We start from the raw sequence: 25,430 nt of genomic DNA on the forward strand, positions 1-25,430 counted from the left end.
CTCCCCTTAAAGGGGCAGTGCCACGCACCACAGGGCCGCTTAAAGGTCAGTGCTGTCCATAGGAGCGTGGGTATAGGTAACAGGTCCTGTTACCTATACCCGCGCTCCTATCAACAGCCCTGACCTGTAAGGGGCCCTGTGGTGCGTGGCACTGCCCCTTTAAGGGGAGCTGTTCTCGGGGGGGGGGGGTTGGCACTGCCCCTTTAAGGGGAGGCGGCTCTCTGTGGGTTCTGGGGCGCGTGGCACTGCCCCTTTAAGGGGAGCTGACGCCCTCGGGCGGGCGGCATAGTACCTTTAAGGGGAGGCGGGGGAGGGTTTTCCCGGGGCCGAGCGGCCATTTTTGGCCCGCCGGCCGGTTCTGTGCCCGCCCCCGAAACCGCCCCAGTCTCCGCCCTCCGAGCCTGAGCCGCCGCCGCCGGGGCCGGCTCGCACTGCAGCAGCCGGGGCCGGCTCCGCTCCCGCGCGGGGCAGCAGGTGAGAGAGGCGGGGCGCTGCCGGGAGGCCCCTGCCCCGGGGCCGGTTCTCCCCGGGGGTCCCCATGGGCCCCGGCAGGCGGGGGGGGGCGGCTGTCAGGGCAACCCCCGCGTGGTGTAGTGTGAGGGTGAGACCCCCCCCGAGCCGCCCCCCCACCCCGTTGCACCGGGACTCCAGCCTCGTGGGCACCCCCCCCCCCGCGCGTTGTGCCCTGGCCGGGGATTTGCCTCTGGCTGCTGCGCGAGGGACCCCCCCCCAACGGGCCGGGAGGGAGCGAGACCGATGTTCTCGGCTCGGCCCGTCCTGGGAACAAGGGGAGCGGGGCTGCCCCCGGCTCGGCTGGCTGGGTCAGGGCCGCTCAGCCCGGCCCTACCCGCGTGACCGCCCTGGAGGCGCTGGGAGAGTCTCGGTGTACAGGGGAGAACCGCTGAGCTCCAGTGCAGCCAAGACCTCTTCCCTCGCCCCCCTCTGGGACTCTCTTTCATTGCACAGCCGAGGGGGGGAGCGAGCAATCCCATCTCCAGCGAGGTGTGACACGAGGTGTCTACACAGCCCCCAAAAACCTCCTGGTGCCACTGGGTCTCAGAGCTCCTGGCTCATGCGGGGGGCTAGAAACAGCCGTGCAGATGTTTGGGTTCAGGCTGGTGCCCCGGACCCAGCTCAAGCCCGAATGCCTACCTTGCTATTTCTCACCCCGCAGCAGAAGCCAGGGTCAGTTGACCCAGGCGCAGAACCCGCTGCCCTGGGTTTTTGTGTGTGTATTGAAACTCTTGGGTGGACCTAGAAAGAAGTCTGTGACTGTCTGCTGTATAAGAGGTATAAGTGCATCAGCTTTCTCCTCTGAAAATCCAGGCAGGCCACATATGCTTTTTGTAGTTTGATTGCATGTGTTACTTAGTGATTATTCATTTTCTAGTTTTAAGCGCTTCAAGTGTTATTTAAAGGTGTTTCAATGGGCATCAGATAGGGTAAGAAGCGATATGTATTTGTTTTCTAAGCAACAGAGCTCTCTTTTGTAGGCAGCTGCTGTACACAGGAATCGGTTAAAGCTAGCGATCACTGGGACAGTCCAACTTGTGAGGCAAAATAGTTTTGTACACTGTTTTGTTTTTTGTGTGTATCTTCCTCTTCAGTTGCTCTTGTCTGGGTGGATTTGCCAAGCATGAGCATTGTGGGGGAGGGCCAGGGGAAGCCTGAGCTGCTCAGCAACTCCTTGCAAGCAACCTGTCGGATGTGTCTGTGAACAGTGATAGCAGAAGCATGTGGCTTCCCACAGTCCTGTTTAAATACTGAACTGCAGTGGGTATCTTTGTAAATTCTGATACTGTTTTTTGGGGGTGGGGGGGTGAAGACAAATCGGAGACAGGGCTGGGGCAGGAGACAGAAATGAATTGATGTTCAGTTAGTTAGGTTTTCTGACTCTGTCCCTTTAAACCATATATTTTTCATTTTAATTAAATATGAGACATAGGCCTCATCCTTCTAGTCTACTGGTTTCAGTAAAACAGACGTTATGAATGGCAGCAGAGGTGATTGGATTATGTTATGAATGGGAGTGGATATTATTGTGGGCTTAAGTCATATTTGTAATTTTTTTTTTTTTACGTCTTTCTGTTGGTCTTAGTTAACCTTATAGGAATTTCTGATTTGCAACGTGATAGCATGTGGCAGGCAAGTCCAGACAGAAGACAAAAGATACATTTGGTGTTTTTTTCCTTTTGGGTTGTGATTAAGGTTGAAACTTACAGGGAACCAGCTTGTTTTGTCTCGAGTGTGATTCATGCAAGGTGCAAATTCCCAGGTGCTTGTCATAGCACAGTTTAAATCACTCACTCAGGGTGACCAACCCTCCCAATAGCAGAGTTCTGGGCCTCGTGTGCTTACAAATGCTATGTGGTTTGAGCATTGGCCTGCTAAACCCAGGGTTGTGAGATCAATCCTTGGGGCCATTTAGGGAACTGGGGTAAAAATCTGTCTGGGGATTGGCCCTGCTTTGAGCAGGGGGTTGGATTAGATGACCTCCTGAGGTCCCTTCCAACCCTGATATCCTGTGACTCTATGGAACCTGGCCTCAGAGGAGGCATCACATGAACTGGTTATAAACATGTTTTCACTTTGTAATGTAGGCTGGCTATTACCTGTGTTTAATAACCAGCTTACGCCTTTTGTGTGTTTAAGGTCCAGATCATACTACAAACTGGATCAGCTTTTAGGTTCCCTGGTTCTAAACAATTGAATCCCTGCATAGAACATAATTGAAGTCAGCGGGCCTGTGCTAAGGTACAGGCTTCCACCTGCAGGATGGTGGCCCAAGCTTGGAACTAACTTAGGGGACTGTTGTGACCAAAGTCCCTGATGGGATTGTATTTGTAGTTTAGACAGGAACTTGCAGCCTGGGTAGGTTTGCCAGCTCAAAAGGCACAGACACTCATCCACCTAAATCAGTATTTCTGTGACTGAAAGGGAGTAAATGTGTAAAAATCGTCTGATTTGTTTATAAATTGGATTTTGTGCAAAATCCCAAGAGTATTATGAAGAATTGTTTGTAACTTGTTCCATATGCAAAGGGGAGCGTATCAATCAGGAAAGTAGCCTGGGAGAAAGCGTAACTAACTAATTTAGGGACATGGAGAAGTTTGACTGGCATGGGTATAAGCTCACTGTTAACCATCTGAGATCTGAATAAGGAGTCATTGGATTTTCCTAAAATACTTTACTTTAAGCACCTGAATTGTCTTAATATGGTGCTGTGAACCAATCCTTGACTCCCATTCAGTGTTTCACTATGGCTTATAGTTGGGATTTTCTAAAGAGCTGAAAGGAGTTAAGCACTCAGATCCGTAAACAATTCAATTGAATTTGAGTCCCTAATTCTCTTAGGCCCCCTGGAAAATCGCAGGCTTTATTAAGTGCTGTCTTAGATTCTTTCACTTTCTTGAAACGTTAACATCTGTCCTTTCTGTGTCTTGGGGCTCCATAGCAAAGATGTTACGTTTCTTTCGACGGACTCTGGGGCGTCGGTCTATGCGCAAGCATGTGGAGAAGGAGCGGCTAAGAGAGGCCCAAAGAGCTGCAACCCACATCCCTGCAGCTGGAGATGCAAAATCCATCATCACTTGTCGAGTATCGTTGCTGGATGGAACTGATGTCAGTGTGGACTTACCGGTATGAGAGAGAGACAGCTGCTTTTTAAACACTATTGACCTGCATCAATCAGATTGAGTTCTTTATTTTCTATGAGCTGGATAAAGATATGCCTGATTGTCATAGCAACCAACCCAGATCTATTAGCCTCTGATTATAAATAGGTGCTGAAAGGATAATATAGTGGTTAGTCAGTGCTGTCAGTTAACATGTTCATAGAGGTATCATAGTGCTGTAAATCTTGAATGTTTTTCACTGTGCTACTGTGTGGTGGCATATTGAGAGTATGTCTAGCTTAGAAGGAGAGATGCTTAGCAGCATTTGGGGTGATTCATATTCCCTTTTCAGTCCTGTGCATGCACATTGAGGGAGAAGTTAAACCCCTTGGTGTAACTCAGTTAATGGGAGTGATGTGCAGGGAAATGAAGATGGTTTCTGAAATTCTGCAACCTTTTCATTCAGCAGCTTTCTACTTGATATATATGGAGACAGATCACTGTTGGCATCTACCAGACTATTGAAAGTTCACATCCTTAAAAATCTGAATGCTGACTTCTCTGATAAGCTTGCATAAAGAACCTTAAATAATATATTTGATTGTGTGTAATGTGTCTGTTTAAAAATACAGGGCAGCCTAAAGAGCTGAAGATAATTTGTGAATGCTTGTTTGCCAACAAGACTGACAATGGTGACTGCTGCCACTCACCTCTCTTTAGTTTATAGCTATGTCAGTGATGGCTTGTTTGAGTTTGACCAACCCAGTGTTGAGAAGCTGTGGCTCACTGCGGCCCTCTTAACATATGGCTAGATCACAAGAGCTGTTGTTCTGAGGCTAAAGTGAATGCTCAGAATGGTTGCTCCGCATGTCCTGTCTTAAAGCAAATGGATTTTCTCTCATAATTAACTGTTCAATAATATGTTAAAATTAGGGCTGTCGATTAATTGCAGTTAACTCGCGTGGTTAACTCAAAAAATTAATCACAATTAATCATGGTTTTAATTGCACTGTTAAACAATAAAATACCAGTTGAAATGTATTAAATATTTTTGGAAGTTTTTCTACATTTTCAAATATATTGATTTCAGTTACAACACAATACAAAGTGTACAGTGCTCACTTTATATTATTTTGATTACAAATATTTGCACTATAAAAATGATGAACAAAAGAAATAGCATTTTTCAGTTCACCTCATACAAGTACCATAATGCAATCTCTCTATCCTGAAAGAGACTTACAAATGTGGATTTTTTTTTTTGGTTACGTAACTGCACTCAAAAACAAAACAACATAAAACTTTAGAACCTAGAAGTCCACTCAGTCCTACTTCTTGTTCAGCCAATCGCTAAGAGAAACAAGTTTACTTACATTTATGGGAGATAATGCTGCCCGCTTCTTATTTACATCACCTGAAAGTGAGAACAGACGTTCGCATGGCACTTTTGTAGCTGGGATTGCAAGGTATTTACGTGACAGATATGCTAAACATTCTTATGCCCCTTCATGCTTTGTCCACCATTCCAGAGAACATGCTTCCATGCTGATGACACTTCTTAAAAAAATAATGCGTTAAATATATTTGTGACTCAACTCCTTGGGGGTCAATTGTATGTCTCCTGCTCTGTTTTACCTGCATTCTGCCATATATTTCATGTTATTGCAGTCTTGGATGATGACTTAACACATGTTCTTCGTTTTAAGAACACTTTTACTGCAGATTTCACAAAACGCAAAGAAGGTACCAATGTGAGATTTCTAAAGATAGCTACAGCACTCAACCTAAGGGTTAAAAATCTGAAGTGCTTTCCAAAATCTGAGAGGGACGAGGTGTGGAGCATGCTTTCAGAAGTCTTAAAAGAGCAACACTCCAATGCAGAAACTACGGAACCTGAACCACCAAAAAAGAAAATCAACCTTCTGCTGGCTCAGATGATGATGAAAATGGACATGTGTAGGTACACGCTGCTTTGGATCGTTATCGAGCAAAACCCATCATCAGCGTGGAGGCATGTCCTCTGGAATGGTAGCCAAAGCATGAGGGGCATACGAATGTTTAGCATATCTGGCACGTAAATTGACAGAATTAAACCATTTCGTAAATCCCCTAGGCTATTGGTTTCTGCTACCGAGAGATCAAAGGGTGAGGCTATCTCTAAGCAAAGACTCTCCAAGTGGATCTCAGACCGTATCAGATCCTGCTATCAGACCCAGAATGTTCAACCACCAGAGAATGTTAGGACTCATTCTACTAGAGCAATGTCAACATCCACTGCCTTCCTCCACAACGTGCCTATTACAGACATATGCAAGGCGGCCACTTGGACTCTGACCGCACATTTGCCAAATGTTATGCTATCACACGGGATACCATGGCAGACACCATAGTAGTTCATATGGTACAGTCTACCATTGTCCCTCATGCAACTCCAAAATCCCACCAAGCATAGTGGGTACTGCTTCACGTTCACCTGGAGTAGAGCACCCACAGGGACAGCACTTGAAGAAGAGAAAGTTACTCACCTTGCAGTAACTGAGGTTCTTAGAGATGTGTGTCCCTGTGGGTACTCCACTACTCACCCTTCTCCCCTCTATTTTGGAGTACTAATCAGACAACTCTACGGTAGAGAAGGAACTGAGGGGGGTGCGGGACGCGTGCGCTCAGGCAGACCCTAATGACACCGCGAGACAGGAGCTGAGCGCGTGCGTCCCGACCAGGCACTGCTACCGAAGATCTCCGATCAGTGGCACTGGGATGCACCGTCACCTGGAGTGGAGCACCCATAGGGATACGCATCTCTAAGAACCTCAGTTACTGCAAGGTGAGTAACATTTTCATCGGTCTCCTTCCTTTCCTGTTTGAATGTTTCTATAAATATTGTCAGATTTTAAATTTTCATCACATGCTTTCAGCCTACAAAAAGGGTATTTTGAGCAAATGAATATGCATTTGCAAAAACACATTTCATGACCACAAGTGGCAGTCCTGAAAATTTGGCTCTCTTATTACAAGGATGTGGTCCCTAATTCTCAAAGTACGTCTTTACCGGTGGAGCACTGAAACTGAATAGGCAGTCCTAAATCATATGACATAAAAGGATAACAGTGAACATTGTCAGTGACACAACTTTCCAGTTGAATTGAATAAAGGTTTTCATTACTGCAAACATGATGTGACTATTGTATGCTTCTATCGAAACAAACTCCTGAAAGAGCCACAAATGGGATAAAAAATAGAATTCTTCCATCGGCTGAAGCCGAAGAGTGAACAACTTAGCTTTGTGGGCCCCCTGTGGTGTGGGTCCCCAGGCAATTGTCCTGCTTGCTATTCCTTAATGCCAGCGCTGGCTTTTAATCTACTGGATATGCAGAAAAAGAGTTGTTGTGGCACAGCTGGGCTGTGGAGTTTTTATAGCATGTCGGGGGGGGCTCAGAAAGAGGTTGAGAACCCCTTGCCTAGAGGACAAGTGTGGTAGAAATATATGATAATCCCTGCCCCAAAGAGTTTACAATCTAAAGGACAAGATATAGCAGGTGGATGAGATAGGCAGGTTAGGGCGGAGTGTTTGGTAAATGCAGAAGGGACGGTTTTTTTCTTTCCTGTCAGAGTATCAGAGGTCAGTTATCTTCTACAGTTCATTTTTCCTAGAAGTATTGTGACTGCAACAGGGAGCTGGTTTGGGGAAGAGTGAGTTTAGTAGACTTAATGGAGATGCGGTGGAGATCTTGTGTTTTTCAGGCATAGAGAATCCTTTCTCTCCAAAAGGGGTGGGAGTGCAGGAAAGAAATTACCTCTAGATAACTTCCTTGGGTAGTAAAATGGTTGTGGGTTTAAAAAAAAATAAATCTTTATTTTGGGTTATTCACAGGGGAGAGATGGGGGGCGGCAGTGTAGAATAGTAAAAGTGCGAGCTGCCCAGCCTGTGAAAATGCACTTATCCGTACAGTGTAAGGGTCATATCCTCAGGTGATGTAAGTTAGTATAGCTCCATTAAAGCTGTCTTACACCAACTGATGATCTGACCCAATTACTGGGAACTTTTTTTTTGGAAGGATGCGGGTTGTGAAGCACTCCCGTTTTCTGAAACTGAGCAGGTGCTGGCTTATACTGCAAGTACAAATCTGACACACACGTGAACATGGCTGATGGTCCATAAGGGTACCCTTCACCACTGGTGACCTAGATATGAACCTTGGTTTCCTTACCATTGACGATTGGTTGTTTAACTCCAGTCTCTGTATCACCAAACAACTGCACGTTAGTACAATTGTTGACCTTTGATGAAGCAAACCATGGGACTGGACTAGTAAGGGGTGATGCATGGGAGTTTGCAGTACTGCATCCTCCATGGAGGAGAGGAGAGAGCCATACTAAAAGGGCTCCTCCCCATTGTTAATTTGGGGGGGGGGAGGATTATTTCCCACTTATGAGGACACTTCATGTGTGTCTGATATAGAAAGTCATAAATATCCCCCAGTAGAAGCGTTTGGGGATCTAGTACGTCGTATTCCCTGATTGTTTCCTCCTAAAGAATGGTGTCTCACTCTTCAGCAGGAAGCTGACAGTTGATTTAGGCCCAGGGCTTGTCTATGCTTGGAAACTTACCCAAAATAGCTGTTCCAAAATAATTATTCTGGAATAATTATGTTAGCATAAGCCCCTGTGTGGATTAACCTAAATGAGTAAAAGGCACTCTTATTCTGGAACAAGTGTGTCCACACAAGGCATTATTCTGACATAGCTATTTTGGTAAATTTCAAATGTAGACAAGCCCTTAGCTGCACTGCACTATTTAAAGACCTATTTAAACAACCCAGCCCACTTGCTGACTTTCCTGCTGTTAGGGGTTTTTTTTTCTCTCTCTCTATTAAACTAGGCAGGAGGTAATAATCTACATGAATTAAGCGTTGGGATTTCAAGCAATTAAATATACATGAGGAGGTTAATTTGACCCCTGAAGGGAGAACCAGTCACAAATTTAGGTCTGTTTGTGGGTGAGGTAGTTAATACTTTATTGGAAATCATTAAGCAACTTGGAAGTGCTTAACTGCTTGTCCTTTGAGGTAACCCCAGGTCTGCCAAAACACACAAGATAAGAGTGAGATCAAAATGCCACTTAAATAAAATTGAGTGTTTCTCAACTGAGTTGTTACTTTATAGTCTCTTGAATGGAAATGCAATAGAACTGTATCTTTGCTATTTCTTTGGAGCCTGCTGGGAATGGCAGTTTTAATGAACACAAGTAAGTTTATGTGACCCCATAAAAAGTAACTTATTGTAGAGTATTGTTCATCCATTGGCTTCCGTTACTTAAACATAGACAGTCTGAGACTGGTTTAACAAACCTTTGGGAATGTATGTGTGGCTCCCAGCCGTGGAGTTTTCAACTAAAACTTTAAAATTTGTTTAACTTACACCAAATGGGTATTTTACATTTATTGTTTGGTATAAGTTGTGTACATAAAACTGTGCGTGAGGGATGCTGGATTGACAGGGCCTGTAGCTAAGTCAGAAGCACAGTACAGACAGTAATGCAGGCTTTCCCACCAATGCCTTAAATCCCATTCTTGAGGGACTGCCTCCCGCGGAGTTCAGTCTCTGAGTCCATTTGGTCCTTTGTCCCTCTGCTTAGACTGCCAAGATAGGTGCCACTTGTGATGTGGACATCCTTCCACTGGGAAATAAACATCCATGAGTTTCAGGTGTCACTGAGTGGCTTTTGGACAATAAAAGCTTTTACAACCTGAGCCAGAGTCAAACTGACATCCTAGATGGAGGTAAAGGACTCTCATTACCTGTTTGTTCAGCTATTCGCATTATAAAGCTTGAAACGTAGCTTGAATAGCTGTTTATATATAGATATATTTTAATAAAAGTAAAATCTAAAATGTAGTTGTTGTGGAGGCTTTCCCTTGGCTTTAGACCAGCACCAGGCCCCTAGTGTGAGCTGATGCCTTTTGTAACTTCACCTTTCCCAAAACCTGAATTTATTTCACTTTGATCAGCCTGTCTATTGTTTATGCTGCAGGAAACATCCACTTGTTAAGATAAAATATTAATAGCTCAATGTGTTTTGGAAGAAAGAGGACTTTGGCTCAAATGTCTTTAAAAGTGGAAGAAATTATTATTTTAAATAAACAGATGAGCTCCTGTTGGTTCAAGAGTTGTAACAAAGTTGTTTGGAGAGTTTTTTTTGGTCAATGTTTAATACATTTTTTGGTAATAATGAATCTATTAACTGAAACTAACCAAAGGGACTGATGCACTGTCCCCAGGGCCTCCTCTTACACTTGATTATTGCTGTGCGTATATGTGAGATCACTTGTTGTTCCAAGTCCTCCTGATACTTAGTAACAAGAGAGTGACAGAAGGGCATGACAGCCTGAAATCAGTATCTAGGCCAGAGGTCCCCAGCTGAGAGGCATGCCCCCCTAAAGGGGCCTGAGCAACATTTGGGGGGGCGGCGGGGAGGGAGCGCCACCCAGCCCCGCTTCACCCCTAGCTCTACTGCCACCCTGGCTCCTGGGCCCGCCCCCAGCTGTGGCCCCAGCCTCTGGCTCCTTACCCCTGTCCATGGACCCCCACTTCTGGCCCCAGGGAAGGGCATGGACAGGGGGAGGGGGGGCGTGACCCTGAAAAGTTTGGGGACCACTGGTCTAGGCTTTTGTCATTTGATTTAGAGCTTTCAGTATAAAATGTAAGTTTGAATCATATTGAAAAAGAGGTTTAACCCAGGTTACATTTTATTTAAATGCAAAGTATTTAAAGATCAGAGTACTATATAGGGTGGTGGTAAGTTTGCTTGCTCTTTTTAGTATGGGATTTAGTGGTTGAAGTAGAGATGGAGGAACTTCTGAGAATAAAAATTATAGTTAGCTCTCTATTACTTTATAAACAAAGCAAATTTTGTAGCAGAAATCATTAGACTGGACTCAATGGCTTTTATATCTGTGTTCAACTCATTTGAATACTTTTCCCAACAAACATAGCCAAGAATTCTGTGATACAGACTCTCTCAACCTGGTAGTGAGCTACTAGCGAGTTGGCATATAGTATGGTACAAAAGTTTTTGGGTTTTACTCAACTCATAAGTGTATACACCTGTTAAAGTTTCTGAGTGACAACAGTGTATTGACAATCACATCAGTTGTTTACAAAACCCAACCACTTACAAGCAAGGAAATAAATAGTTAAGGACCTTAAAAATTTACACTGCCTGACTAATAAACATAAATACATTTTTTTCTACTTGATGATAATAATATATCTTTCATCACAACATAACAATCTTAACTCTTACCCATGGATTTTCATAATGGATTTTTATTATCTTGATGTTGTATCTAAATATTTTCTCTTACAGGAGACTAAGTTAGAAATACCTGTCAAGATCAAGCAGTAGACAATAAAAGTTTTGATAAAGTGCTTCCTGGAGAATAGTGTTATTAAAGGAATTGAATAGAAAAAGTGTGTAGCATTTTTATGTATATGTAAATTTGACTTGTTTGAAGCTGATCAGTTGACACAATATGCCAAATTTTTAACGTTTGATTTTCAAATGTTTTCTGTTCATACTTTATAGATGAGGCTGTTGCCAACTTTGTGTTTAGAAACATTTTTTTGGCATACTCAGTTTGTGTATTCGTAGCCTTGAAAAGGCAACTGCAATAACAAATCTACCTGTTACATGCTAATTCATTTTGCAATTTCAGAAAAAAGCCAAAGGCCAACATCTGTTTGAACAGATCATGTATCATCTGGACCTCGTTGAAAATGACTACTTTGGACTGAGGTTCATGGATTCCGCACAAGTGGCAGTGAGTAACAAAAAGGCTTGTTTTTTCTAGTGACCGTCATTAAGTTTAAACCTTAACGTGACAGACCAACAGACTACCAAAAAGCAAATGTTTGTGGTTTAAATTATCTTGGATGCAAAAACTGTAGAGCATACCAAAGTTTAATCAACCCCATGTTGGCCACCACAGTCCCTTACATATTCTTGTCCTTCGCTTTTCTGACCCATTCCTGTCTCTCCTTTCTGGTTTTAAAGTCAGGACAGTTGTTGCAGAAGGACTTTGATACCACAGCACTTTTGTCCAGTAAATGTTAGTTACTAATGATTGCAGAGTGGAACTAGCTAGGATTGGGTTTGCCTGGTCTTTCTTCTATAGGCAGTGATGCAGGGAGAGGCCTTCTCTGCCAGTGCATGGTGCCACGGGCATTTTTATCTGCAATGAGCATCCTGTCAACATCCACTGTCAGGTTAAGGGCAGGAAGGCAGACAGCTGGCTTCTTTAATGCCATATTAATGCCCAATCCTGCAACTAATCAGCACTGAGAACACCTCTTGCCTTAGTTAGAGGTAAGGGGAGAGGTGACTGCAGCAGTCAGGTGCTTTGCTATTTAAATCTTTTGAGAGATTTGAGCAAAGATTCACACAAGTGTGACTTTAAAGAAAAAAGTAAGGGTTTTTTTTTGTTTTTTTTTTTTAAACAAGCTTTTGCTTTTGAAACCACAGAAAGGGACTATTAAAGTATTTGTCAGAAGTGCTGAGCACCCACAATTCTTGCTGACGGCAGTTGGAGTTGTGGGTGCTCCACTGTTCTGAAGATCAGGCCCCTAGTGAGAACCAGGCAATGCAACTTTTGGACTGGCTACTTAGCTAGCCTTGCTTTCTCCATTTTGGTTTCATTTTTCTCCTCCTCTGGAGGGAAAAGTGACACTTTATACTGACACTTAAGTGTTTTTAAAATAAATAGCTATGATGTTTCATGAGGAGCTAGGTAGGGAATAGATTCGGATCTCAGTAATGTAACACTTTAACCTGACCCAGGACTAACTCTTCCTGTAACAGGAGGGAAAAGTGCCCTTCTAAGATAAGGGGCTCTGTATCTAGATTTTCGAATTGCTTGGGTGTCCATCACCTGTCTCTTTGGTACAGCTGACCAGGTTGTTAGGTTGTCCAGGCATTTCAAAATCACTTCAGATTTATTTCAAAAGTAACACACCAAAGTCAGCAGGGTAGGAAAGGCAGCTGCTGGTGAGCTAAATAGGTGAACTGCTCTAGTTCAGTCTGCAAGATAAAGGTACTGACACTAGTCCACTGACTTCTGAAATATTTGTCAAAAGTTGAAATATTTAGGGGCAGACATGAACTATTTACCTTAAAATAGCATGTTAGTTGACTTGCTGCTAAAACATGAAGTTCTCCTTGTTTCCTCCCCTGGCAGACAAGGCAACCAAACCGGCTGGCTGGCCTCTCTAGATTCTGGATGAGCTGTCCCCAAATCCCTGCATATCTTGGTGGTATCCTACATAAGCAGGCTCCATGGATCTGTCTTCACATTTAACTTGTATTACAGAGAGGGTTTCCTTTAGGAAAATAATCTGACCTTGAACATTTGATACTTAAGGCCAATTTCACAGATGACATGAGTAGGCGCAATTCCACTCAAGTTCTCTAAGTGGCATCCATTTACTCCAGCAGTGAATATGGCGCTTGATCTCGTGGATTACAGAGGACATCTTGCACTGTGGGAGAAAAGTCATGGGTTCTCCTTCCACCCTGGAGATGCCAGCAGAGATGGTTGGAGCAGGATCTATCTACCTGCCTGCTGGTGACTTGTCAGCAAAAACACTCGTTTGGAAGATTGCTGGAGGGCTAGTGATGAGAAATAATTTTCAGCACCTGAGGTCACCTTGGTGGAAAAGTAGTTAAAGAGGAGGGTGGGTACATACATGCACTCCCAAAGAAAGATGTAGGCCCTCTGGCAATTTTATTAGATAAAATACACTCCAGCAAAAATACTGAGATCCCCTTCACTATTTTGCACTTTAAAGAAAATGTTCTCTTACTTCCCTTTCCTTATCTGCACCTGTTGCTTACTTCCCTTTCCTTATCTGCACCTGTTGCTTCTATTTATCCATATGCCATGGAACATTTAGATGGTTACTATCCTGATATGAGAGACTATTGAAACTGCTTTTAAGAATTTACAAGCCCTGTACGTCTTTGTGTGCTGTATTGCTACACCTGCAATACAAATCTAGCCCCTTGAGATTGTTGCACTTCAATTTGCTCATAAACTGTTCCATCACACTTCTGTGTTCTTTTCACCAAAATAGCATATTTTGTGCATTAGGGCATAGAGATAGTCTAACTGATTTCCATGCTGTCTTCTTCCCTATGAAGAGTTTCCATGTGCCAGTAGCTTTTATTAGAGCTCAGAGTTTATTCAACTCCACTTATTAAGCCAAGCTGTGTGACTATTTTTCCTACCCACCATCCCAAAATTTGGGAACACTGACTCCTCCTCAGGTGATGGGGTTGTGAGGAAGTATCTTTCCTACCCCAAAAATAGCTGATGGGTTAGGTTTCCTGGGCAGGTTAGTATTTCCGGTCCGGGTGATTCCTGGTGAGTATTCATCGAGACAGTGTAACATGCTACCTGCAGGCAATTCAGTTTGGTTTGTTTCCTTTTTATAACTGTCGTGCGCATTTACACGCACTGTTTAACATGTTTCATTTTAGACCCTTGTTTATTGTAAGGTTTTTAAATACTGTAGTAAGCTTCTCATTTTGAAAAGACTAGAGCCAAATGGCAAGAAGCAAACAGTTTAATATTTCTGAAGAACTGTCTGCCTATTATGATGTCAGCTTTTCATTCAAAATGGAACAAGTAAATTAGTGATAATACTATCCCCGTTCTACTGGTGGGGAACTGAAGTTCAGAGAGATCAAGTGACTTGTCCAAAGTCCTGCAGGAAGTCTGTGACAGAGTCAAGTATCAGAGGGGTAGCCGTGTTAGTCTGAATCTGTAAAAAGCAACAGAGGGTCCTGTGGCACCTTTAAGACTAACAGAAGTATTGGGAGCATAAGCTTTCATGGGTCAGAACCTCACTTCTTCAGATGCAAGTAATGGAAATCTCCAGAGGCAGGTATAAATCAGTATGGAGATAATGAGGTTAATTCAATCAGGAAGGGTGAGGTGCTCTGCTAGCCGTTGATGTGTGAACACCAAGGGAGGAGAAACTGCTTCTGTAGTTGGATAGCCATTCACAGTCTTTGTTTAATCCTGATCTGATGGTGTCAAATTTGCAAATGAACTGGAGCTCAGCAGTTTCTCTTTGGAGTCTGGTCCTGAAGTTTTTTTGCTGTAAGATGGCTACCTTTACATCTGCTATTGTGTGGCCAGGGAGGTTGAAATGTTCTCCTACAGGTTTTTGTATATTGCCATTCCTGATATCTGACTTGTGTCCATTTATCCTCTTGCGTAGTGACTGTCCACCGCAGCTAACTGCACCCCCCCCCCACCACCACCAGAGGAGCCCCCCTGCGACAGCTAACCCCGCCCGGGGAGCCCGCCCCAGCTCACCTCCGCTCCGCCGCCTCTGCTGAGCATGCCGGCGCCGCTCTAATTCTCCTCCCCTCCAATTCTCCTCCCCTCCCAGGCTTGTGGCGCCGATTGGAGGAGACTTAGAGCAGGGGCTGTGTGCTCAGCGGAGGAGGCAGAGTGGAGGTGAGCTGGGGCGGGGAGCGGTTCCCCGTGCGCCCCTCTCCTCCTCCCTCCCCTCCCCCCGTTACTGTGGGCGGTCCTCCCCGCGCCAGCTCACCTCCACTCCACCTCCTCGCCTGAGCGGGCTCTTAGGCGCCCTCAACTACTAGGCACCCTAGGCAGCTGCCTAATTCGCCTAGTGGTTGCACCGGCCTTGCCTGTCCCTCTCTGGAGCCACAAACGCTGAAGGAGCAGGCAGGTGGTGGGGCTTGGGCTTCAGACCTGGGGTGGTAGGCGGCAGGCTCCATCCCCTGGCCATGGGCTTTGAGCCCTGACCCCGGCCCTAGCCCCAGGCTCACCCTCCCCCCCACCTGCTGCCTCCTCTGGCCCTGGGCTCCAGCATGAGGCAGGGGGCTCTGCCCCCCCCCCCACCCCCAGCCACAGGGTTTCGGACTCCAGCCATGGGGCCGCATGGTCCAGCTCTGGCCCCTAGCTGTGCAGCAGTGACTGATGGCCTCAAGCTCACCCTCCTCCCCCATATTGCCCTTGGCCCCCACTGTGTCCTCTGGCCCCAGTCTGCATCTGCAGGGCTCCGGTCCCTGGATTCATCACCGCTGGCCCCCATCTGCCCCCCTACCCACCTCCCCATCCAGGGCCTAGTCCCAGCTTGCCAAGGCTGAGTAAGTCTTTTGTGAAAAGTGATATTTGTATGTTTAATATCACTTTTCACTGCCTCCCAGCTAGCTAGCAAGTCTGCTGCTGTGAAAAGTGATATTAACAAAATACAAATATCACTTTTCACAGAAACAGACTTACTAGCTAGCAAGTCTTAAAAAAAAAAAATTACTAAAAAAAAAAAAGCAAAAGAAACAACAAAAAGACAAGAACATGGAAGACAGATTATTTGTTTCTATTCTGTTTAGATCCAGTAAAGAACAAAGAAAACTGTACATTGTTTTCATTACTGAGTCTGCGAAAAAACCTACATAAATAAATTACAACGATTTGAACATGTATCTCTGCATATTTATTTGTTTTTTCCTAAAGTTAATTGAGTATTTTAGGAAAAATTGTCAGAGCGGCCACCAACAATAACTGGTGGCTGCACTATGAGGCCACCAAAATTTTTCTTGTGAGAACCCCTAGTCTAATGCCTGAACCACAGAATAATTCTTCATTTCAGAGGCGGATAGCCATTTCTCTTGTCCTAGGCCGAGACTAAAAATTGCTTCACTGACCAGTTGTACCTACAGGAAGGATATCTTTAAAAACAAACAAAAAACCCTCCCCTGCCTTTTTGTCTGAGGTGAGGAGGGTACGTAATGTAGTAATGTGTGTGGGTGTGTGTAATAAGCAGTTATATACACACACGAGAATTTGCTTAACTACAAATAAAAGGAAATTAGTACCTAGTCTAAACTGTTAACAAGTCCGTTTTAACAAATGAAGTATAAATAAAATGTTAAGAATATCCCTTTTCTCTTATTTTTTATCTCTGTGTGTTGCCCTGGGTCTTGGTCTACTCTACAGATAAATGCATCAGAGTTAGGAGGGGAGGTGGCAAGGAAAATTACTAACCACTCTTGCTAAGATTTTGCAATTTGAGATCCAACCACTGACTTATTTTCTTCAAATAAAATTTTGCAATCCCGTGTGAAGTGAAAGAATATCTTGCTCACCTGACCTCTGTATTCATTTTTAGTCTGGTGATTAGGAATATTTTTTGTGCTACAAAGATAGAAGCTGGCAAAAAGGAGCGTTTGTGCCTGTTTCTAGAGCATACGGGATTGAGCCAAAGCTCATTGTGGTCAGTGGGAAGGCTACTGTTGAATTCAAGTACTCTAGCTTTAGATCAATTCAACGTCAAACAGTATAACCCAGCCTAGAGGTGTCGAAAATAAAGATGACATGAGACTTGTTAGGCTAATTAGCTTATCCTTTAATAACATAGAAAACATAGTCTGTAACAAGAAGGAAGTGCTGAACTTTAAAATGTGGCAAATTTATAACCTCACTCTAATGTAGAGAGAGCATTATGGAGTCAAATGCTACATAAGTTTAATGCATTGTGGAATATTCTGTTTTTGTTATACTCTAGCAGGTACTTCAGCTATGGTAGTTCTTAATACTGAACGCGACTTGCATAGCATTGTCTAAATTACAGAGCAATTCATTCCACATCGCAAGAGAAGAGCTATTACTTCTTGTCAAACAAGATTTATTCTTACCACTTTGTTTAAAAAGCTGCTGTTCCTATTTATTTGGTCTCCCTTTCTGAAGTGATCAATTCCAAATTGTTTTAAGAATAACTTTTAGCGCTTTTTGTTTGTTCAGTATGCAGTTTTCATTGGTTATTAGTGATTCATTCTTCTTTGTGACTGTTAGATTTGGATAAAGGTACTAGAGCATGTAGAATAAACTCTCTCATCAAAATGTAAACTTTATGTCAGCCCCATTTGCATTCCATCTGAATCACTTGGAATAAATGTAGCCTTCTCTCTCTCTCTCTCTCTCTCTCTCTCTCTCTCTCTCTCTCTTTTTTTTTTTTTTTTTAAAGTCCCTCCAAGGTTTCCTATGGTAAAAGCAGTTCTGTTTCCCCTTCTCCCATGGTCCCCTCCCCCCTTACCATTCACGCTGAACTCCTGGAGGCATTGGTGTTAGGAGCTGAGTCAAGTAAAGTGCTATCAGTGCCTGTCTCCGGCCTCTTAACTGCCTACCACTGGAATGTGGAGGAGATGAAAGAAAACAGATTGGAGATTAAACACATGTGTACATAGTCCTGCAGTCTGAAAATGGCCTTCCTCTCCTCCCATCCCCATCTTACCTTCTGTGAAGTATCTGAATCACCAGGCCCCTGTGTGAGCAGCGTGACCCGTAGTTTTACCAGAGGAGCACTGCTGATCTATGATCCTCAACTGTATTGGTAGCAAGGAGACATCTGAGATCAGCTGACTGAGATGCCTCTTTCAGCATTACATTCCAGCCAAAATGGTGTGCCTGGTACCTTTTTCAGCTGTTCAGCCAGTGTAGTTCTCTTCTCAGATAATGCAACATCTGTTACCTGCCCTGTCACACGTTTTGGACAGATCATGCCCCTTTGACATGGGTCTGTGTTGTCATTGTGCATTGGGCCCAGCTCGGTCATTGGCCCATGGTACAACCTCTGCAGTACCGGAAGTAGAGTTGCACAATTCCTTCTGGACATGCTGCATGCATGCCTGTGCCCAGGTTTCTTTCTTACGTGTGGATGTGCAGCCTTTTCTCCTATGTGTCTAATGTGCGAACATAAGATAAGTCATGATTTTTCCCTCTGAGAATTAACTATTGAAATGATGTGGTATTTTCTACTCCCATTTTTTTTCCACCACTAAGACTTTACTATCTCATTTTCAGCATTTTTAAAAGTTATTTGTTATAAGTATTTTTCAATAAAACCAGAATTTCCTCTTAAGGAAAAGGCCCCATGTATAGTCATTAATAAATAGCACCAAGGCTTTGTCTAACCATGTATGCCTAGAGGAAATGTTTGTGAGGGAGAAAAATAATTCCTTCATTATTTTTCCCTTCCCCAAAATGTAGAACACAAACTGAGGCAGGTATCAGACATTGAAATCCTCATTTAATGTGATGTGAATTTATCTCTCACTGTCTGTGCTCCTGCAGGAATTGATTTGTTCTCCTGGAAGAATGTGGTGTCATTAATATGGATTGTTTGTGTATCAATACTCCAGACAGATAAATGCTCTGTTGAGGACTGACTTTTACATGTTGTATTGCTGCATGGATGCTGTCTGCTGTAATCACTTGAAACTAATTCTGTGCCTTGAGTTTATTTCAAGTGAAAATGATCTTCTAATGCACTATGATGTGGTGCTTTTGTGCTCACTTATTCCCCTAAAGAGTCTGCTTTGTGACACACTTTTTGTATGGGTTAACCCCCGTCATTTAGAATAAAATGCTTTGATAAGCAGACTGGGGCGTTAGCCATAAAGGATTCAGATTAGGCTTTGTTTTAGTGGGACTGCTTGCCATTTTAAGACAGTCCTTCCTAATGTATGGCTAACTTTTGTGACTTGTTTTACATCTGTGTTTCTTTTTGTAAAGATTTCTCCTTACCTTATGATAAAACAATTTCAACTCAAGGATTCTGTGTCTTTCAGCATTGGTTGGACAACACAAAGAGCATTAAAAAACAAGTTAAAAGTAAGTGTCCTTTTAAATTTCTTTTTTCGGCCAATCAAGTAGCAATATACATTGTGGGGACATGCAGTCTAGTGTATTTGCTACACTAGAAGTCATCCTGCCAGGAACAGGCAGTGTTCTGAAAGGGATGATGTGGTGACAAAATCTTGGCACATGCCTACTCTGGTGACTTAAAAATATTCCATGGATCCTGTTACTTAATTCAATATACTTTCCTTAATGCTGGGGGATCATTAACTATGAAATGATTTATTTAGCATCATAGCCTTGCAGTTTCTTCAGCAGATGTAGAGCCTTGTCCTCACTAAATGAAAAACTGTCTCACAGCCCTCTCTGCTTGGTGGGTTATAGAAGGCCCTAATCTGTGTGTGGTCTGCCTATCAAATCACCACATATGGCATAAAGTTTGGTAACAGCTTATTGGATAGATTCAGGGAAGCACACGCTGATAATTTTGGATATTTTAGTATGTCAGTTTTGGCTGACTTTGTTCAACAGCTTCTTCGCTACCAACTGTACAGTCTTTAGAGTCTTGCATGCTACTTTAATAAAATGTAAATCTTGGAAGGAATGTTAGAGAAAAGGATCCTAGTTTCAATACACAAATCCATCTAGAGCTCTGCAGTTTCAAAGAACCGTTAATCCAGTCTTTGTCTGGATTAACTCTCTGCCTTCTAGAAAGATGATGCTCCCACAGAGGGACTGTTAAACCCCACCAAAAGGGGTCTAAAACTCTGTGGAATATGGTGGCATAACCTGTCAACAGCAGGTACTCCCCAGAGCTCTGCAAATGTTTTACATAGGCCAGCAGAGTTTCTAAGAATTTGGCTGAGTGCACAGCCAAAATCCATGGCTAAGTGATGGATAGAGTGCTTAAATATTGGGATTAACCTAGATTTGTCTGGTCTTGGCAAGACAAATCAATTTAATGGTTTAAGACTGCTAGTTGACTTGTAATATGTAAAACAAACTATTTAGTGTGTCTGTTAGTGTGTGAATTTTTTTTTTTTTAATTATGTCACAAGGGAATTCTTTTCTCAAACATCTTGTGCTGGATCAGAACCATTGATAGGCAGACTTTTGCTGTATATGCTTCTATTCTATAACAAATTTGGACCTTCCCCGGGTAATAGACCTGTTGTTATCAATTTCTTCAATTCATTTACTTTGCAGTTGGCCCACCATACTGTCTGCATCTTCGTGTAAAATTTTACTCCTCTGAGCCTAACAATCTCCGTGAAGAGTTAACAAGGTAAATTGAGTGTGATCTCCACAATTGTAGGGCATATGTTGTTTCTGTTAGCAGAGGTTGCCTACTTAATGAGTCAACAATGCGGCGCTGTTGTGAAAAATGCAAATGTCATTCTGGGATATATTATCAGGAGAAAGGGAACTATGGAGGGAGAAGTGAATGGGGCCACGCTGAAGGGTTGGGGGAGAGTGGAGTGGAAGACTGCAACCCTGGAGTATTGGCCCCCCTGCTGGCTAGAGCCCCCTTCAATTCGGCCCTCTCCACTTCCCTGTACAGGCTTTGTCCAGTAGAGGAATCAGATTGGGATCTGTGCCCTGGGCCACTCTGAAGGACGAATCAGGAGGAGGATCTGTGTGGCTGTGCTGTGGGTCAGTACTTCTGAGGTCCATCCTTCCACTCCCTACTTTCAGAGTCTCTGCTGGCCTCACCAGCGGAGAATGGTAACTGCTGATTGGGGGCTGCTGCAGCAGTGGGGGAAGAGAGCCTGGTCCTCACAGCCAGAACTGCCCACACAGTGCTCCATTCACTTCTCCTGCTTGACAGAGCCCCCTCTGACCTGACCCATCAGCACGGCCCGTCAGGTCTTCACGACCCCCTGATAATCCAAGGGAGCACTCTCCTTAGTTTGGGAACCTCTAAACTAGATGACCCCTTGGGATCTCTTTCAAGCCTGCAGTTCTATGACTAGAGGTGTTTGGCTGCTGTTGGGATTTTTTGCATAATGTGTCTATTGTCCTTTTTCCACAATATTCATTGAATACATTATTTGACATGAGGGTTTGTTGGGTTTCTTGTTTTGTTTTGTTTGCCTTATTTAATAAGCTCTGCTAATAGGATGGCCATAGGTTCGGAGCCAGTGAGATAGTGGGCAGCTTATGTTTTATCCCAGTCCTGTCTTCAGTCTCTTATCAGTTGTGGTTAATTTAAAGCTATGTGATATCTAGCTATGTTTTTTGGACAGAAAAACATTAAAATGCATTTGTAATTGGGGATTTCTCTCTGGTATAAGTGAACTCAGGCCCCATCATTTGCAGGATCTATACAAAGCATAAGCAAAGTGAAGAAGATTATTTCACCATCATATTGAGATGCAAGTCCATAGTAGTACATATGCAGGATTTAAGTCATGGCTAAACCTGAGTTTCAGTCAGAAAAGAGCTTGTTGAAATCCCTGGGAAGTCCTCCTTTTCATCTGGGGCTAACCTACATATATATCTAGACACCACAAGATTGCTTTATAAATATATACCAGAAGGGTCATTGATTTTCCCAGCTGAGTTCAGAAAAAGAGCGAAACTTACCAGGTTTGGACAACAGAGATTATTTGCAGAAGACGATTCTACTTCTGCAGAGTGGGTCAGTCCTATTAGTGGAGAAACTCTCTTGGCAAGAGTGGTCAGTTCTTACTCGTGTTCTCCTATTCCCATTAATTGTAAACATTGCAGATCTTCTGTTACTCATAAGCAAGGCAATGGTGCACTGTTAGCTCAAGTAAGTGTCAGTGTGGATCTCAGTTTAAATGCATGTTTGCCTCTTGCATGTGAGGCTAGAGCTTTTTTTAATAGCAGCATCTGGGGCAGCTCATGCACCTTGTGCTGCTTTGCACTTCTATACCAAGGGATAAAAGACAGGGTGACTACAAAGCTCCCTCAGTTTCCTCTTCCCATGGGAGCAGCACCGACCGGCTAGTTCTCAGCTCAGGCTAAATGTCTACAAATCTTTGAAACAATCTTCAGAATTACTTCTGATTTTCTGTATCTGCCACCATGAGCCATCTCCATCTGTCTGAACTGAACTCTGCCAATCAGAGCTTGCTGAACAGTGAACTCAAGCTTAGCATAGTGAACTCAAAACCTGGGGGCTTTAAGCCCTGTCCATCCTGCGATGAACTAATTACCCAGAAAGATAAGCGCAGCTGGTGACTCTTCTGTTTGGGGGAATTTCATATACTGAGCAGATGCTTGGTCTGCTTCTCGTTCTCCACCAGAACATGCAATCATAAGATGTGAGGCTAAAGTTCCCGCTTCTGGAACAATTCATTAAGATCTCATCAGACTCAGAAGGAGGCAAGTTCTAAGAATTCTGCTAGCAGACAAACCAGTTTCACCTGCTGCCCCATCTAGCATACGAACAATGCCTAAGATCGGTGCAGAGAAGACAGTACCAAGGAATGACCTCTGGTGTCAGTCTTGTACACAGAAGTGCCACTCCAAACACTGAGGCACAGACTCCAGACAGAGCTCAGTGTTTTCCCAGAAGGGCAGGTGCCATAAAGCCTCTGGAGATAAATTCAAGCCCTACATGGCATCTAGGGTTGAGAAGGAGCACCCTATGATTTGGCAGATTCCTCTAGCAGTGACTCCGATTCCAGTGATGCATCCATCAGCATCAACAGACTGAGGAGGATGAGCTAAGAGGAGAAGCAAGACCACTGTCGGTACCAAGACACTGATTTGCACCAATACAGACTCCAGTATTGAGAGCACCATACTCTTCGATGCTGCCCCTGGAGGAGGTCGGTGGTTCACCATCACTGGGGCATACATACCCTCCATCTTCCAGTAGAGAGACTTCTTCTCTGAGGTTAGTGGTCAACACTGCAGATAGTTCTGCCTACAGATAGTTACCCTACAGGCTCAGCTTCCACCAGCTCATCAGGAAGAGCTCTGGATTGGCCAATATCCAACAAGCCAGCCGCACTTCTATGGCATACCACCATTGTCCTATTGGGGTACCCAGGGCCTGTCATCTCAGGCATTGAGAAGCTCATCTCCACTCCTCTTGAAAAAGAGGCAGAGGATGTTCCTCATCAACATCCTTGGCCAGAGTACCAGAAAGCCGTATCCAGGGACACAGCAGTACCAATACCGTGTATTGTTGTCAAAGGACTAGTCAAACTTGTCACCTGATGAAGCAGTATTTTCCACAGCAGTGCCAGCACCAGATGACTAAAAAAGCATTCCAGAAGTTCCTTTTGATGATTGTAGAGACTTTGGAGATCAAGACTTTGGAGTTCAAGACGACAGTCATATCGGAGAAAACCCGCAAGCTTTTTGATACCTTGTTTGCCTCCGGTTCTGCCAGTATTGCCTTCCCTATAAATGAGGGACTGCTTGGCCCTGCAAAAGTCGCTGTGGCAGATACTGTGAAATGAGTCATGAAGAGGTATTAAGTACCTCCTGTGGGGTTTGAGTGTTTCTAGGCTCTCCTCACCCAGTCTCCTTAGTTGCGGTACAAGAAAAGTTGAAGTTAAGAGTTACCCAAAGGACCTCAAAAGGCTCAACTTATTTGGGAGAAAGTTGTACTTCGCTGCACATAGCTGTGGGTGGCTAACTGCCAGTCCTTACTGGCCAAATATGGCTTTTTAACATGGGACAGGGTGACACCCTTCCTTGCTATCACAGACCTGGTGGACCCATTGGTGGACACACACCAGGCTTCTGTAGTTGGAACCATGTATTGGATCTGTGTGCTTCTAAACCCCCATGAGACTGGACAGATGCCAGCCACAGTCTCTGGCCTCTTGTGCACACGTTGTGGTCTCTCTCACTCTCTCTCAGGAATGGGACCCAGTGGTCCAGGTCAGACAGGACAAGGCTATAATCATGTCGATAGCCCCATGCTGGCCAAGACAGTTTGGCTGTTTGACATACTGCAGATGTCCTTGTGCCCCTCCCCCCCATACACTTTCAGACCTGCTTGCACATAATATCTCAGCACAACAGTGAGATTCTGCACCCAGATCTGCAGTCGTTGCACTGATGTTTTGGATGTTGACTGGTTGAGCACTACTGACAGACTGCTCCCTGCAGGCGCAGGAGATTCTCAGACAAAGCAGAAAGCCTCCCACTAGGAAGACTTGTTCCTCCAAATAGAAAACTTTTCTATATGGGCAACCCAAAACCAGATCGCCCCAGTGGAGGCCCCAAGACTGATGATCCTTGTCTACACGCTGCACCAGAAACAGGTTGGATTAGCATTTAACACTCTCTAAGTTCACCTGGCAGGAATATCAGAGTATCACAGTCCAGTACAGTCATACTCAATCTTCTCAAATCTGACAGTATCAGAATTCCTCAGTGACCTCCTTCATGCTTACCCTCTGGTTAGAGACCTCACTCCCACATGAGACCTCAATTCACAGATCCTCCCTTTGAACCACTGTTGGAGTGTTCACTACACCACCTTAACATCACAGTGGTCTTTTTTTATGACATCACTTCAGCTCTGAGTCAGTCAGCTCCAACCTCTTATGGCTGAACTACCCTACACATCCTTTCATAGGGACATGGTGGGGTTGAAACCATGCCCCAAGTTCACCCTAAGAGGGGCGCATGCACAGCCCAGACAGATGCTGCTATTTTAACAATACCTCTCCAGTCTTTCACACGTGAGGCATATGCACACCTACAGTGAGATCCACACTGACTACAGTATCTAGAAGAACCACAGTTATTGTAGGGTAAGTGACATTTCTTTCATGTAGCTTCTTCTTGGGGCATCCCCACCAGAAGAAGAATAAAAGGGTAGTGCTGTTTTTTACTGCCAGGTACATTAGTCCCCCCTTCCTTCCCAATTCAAAGGAAGAGCAGTCTGTAAGCCAAGATTTTCTGCAGGGCCTTGCTATGGAGAGCAAGGTAATAACCTGACACTTTACTTTCTTCCAGTTCCACTCTCCTGTGACCGGTTTTCAGGATGGGATCTAGGCAAAGGCACTTATGAGAAAAATTTTAGACATTCATGCTTTTGAATGAATGGTGGTGCTGACCATCAAATGCTGCATTACTGAGTCCTGGTGGGGCAAGTGAGAGAAATGAGCAGGACTAATCCTGCAGCATCTTTCTCTTGCTCCTTTAGGTCCTT

The 25,430-nt window shown here is 44.1% G+C and overlaps 1 protein-coding gene across 8 annotated transcripts in view; it reads left to right on the forward strand.

Annotated features, from left to right (window-relative positions):
* Positions 1–25,430, forward strand: part of EPB41L5 (erythrocyte membrane protein band 4.1 like 5) — a 95,318-nt gene that overhangs the window by 5,052 nt on the left and 64,836 nt on the right. For 3 of the 8 annotated variants that reach the window (XM_034786454.1, XM_034786456.1, XM_034786460.1), the window contains exons 1-5: positions 1,270–1,290; positions 3,455–3,639; positions 11,330–11,434; positions 19,273–19,315; positions 20,489–20,567. In XM_034786454.1, the coding sequence (XP_034642345.1) occupies positions 3,460–3,639; positions 11,330–11,434; positions 19,273–19,315; positions 20,489–20,567 (407 nt within the window). In that variant the 5' untranslated portion in view covers positions 1,270–1,290; positions 3,455–3,459. Of the gene's footprint in view, positions 1–313; positions 475–1,212; positions 1,291–1,754; positions 1,774–3,454; positions 3,640–11,329; positions 11,435–19,272; positions 19,316–20,488; positions 20,568–25,430 lie in introns of those variants that run through there. The other 5 variants (XM_034786457.1, XM_034786455.1, XR_004647744.1 and 2 more) reach the window with 5 other exon arrangements.

Source organism: Trachemys scripta, chromosome 11 (assembly GCF_013100865.1).
Source record: "Trachemys scripta elegans isolate TJP31775 chromosome 11, CAS_Tse_1.0, whole genome shotgun sequence".
Taxonomy (NCBI): domain Eukaryota; kingdom Metazoa; phylum Chordata; order Testudines; family Emydidae; genus Trachemys; species Trachemys scripta.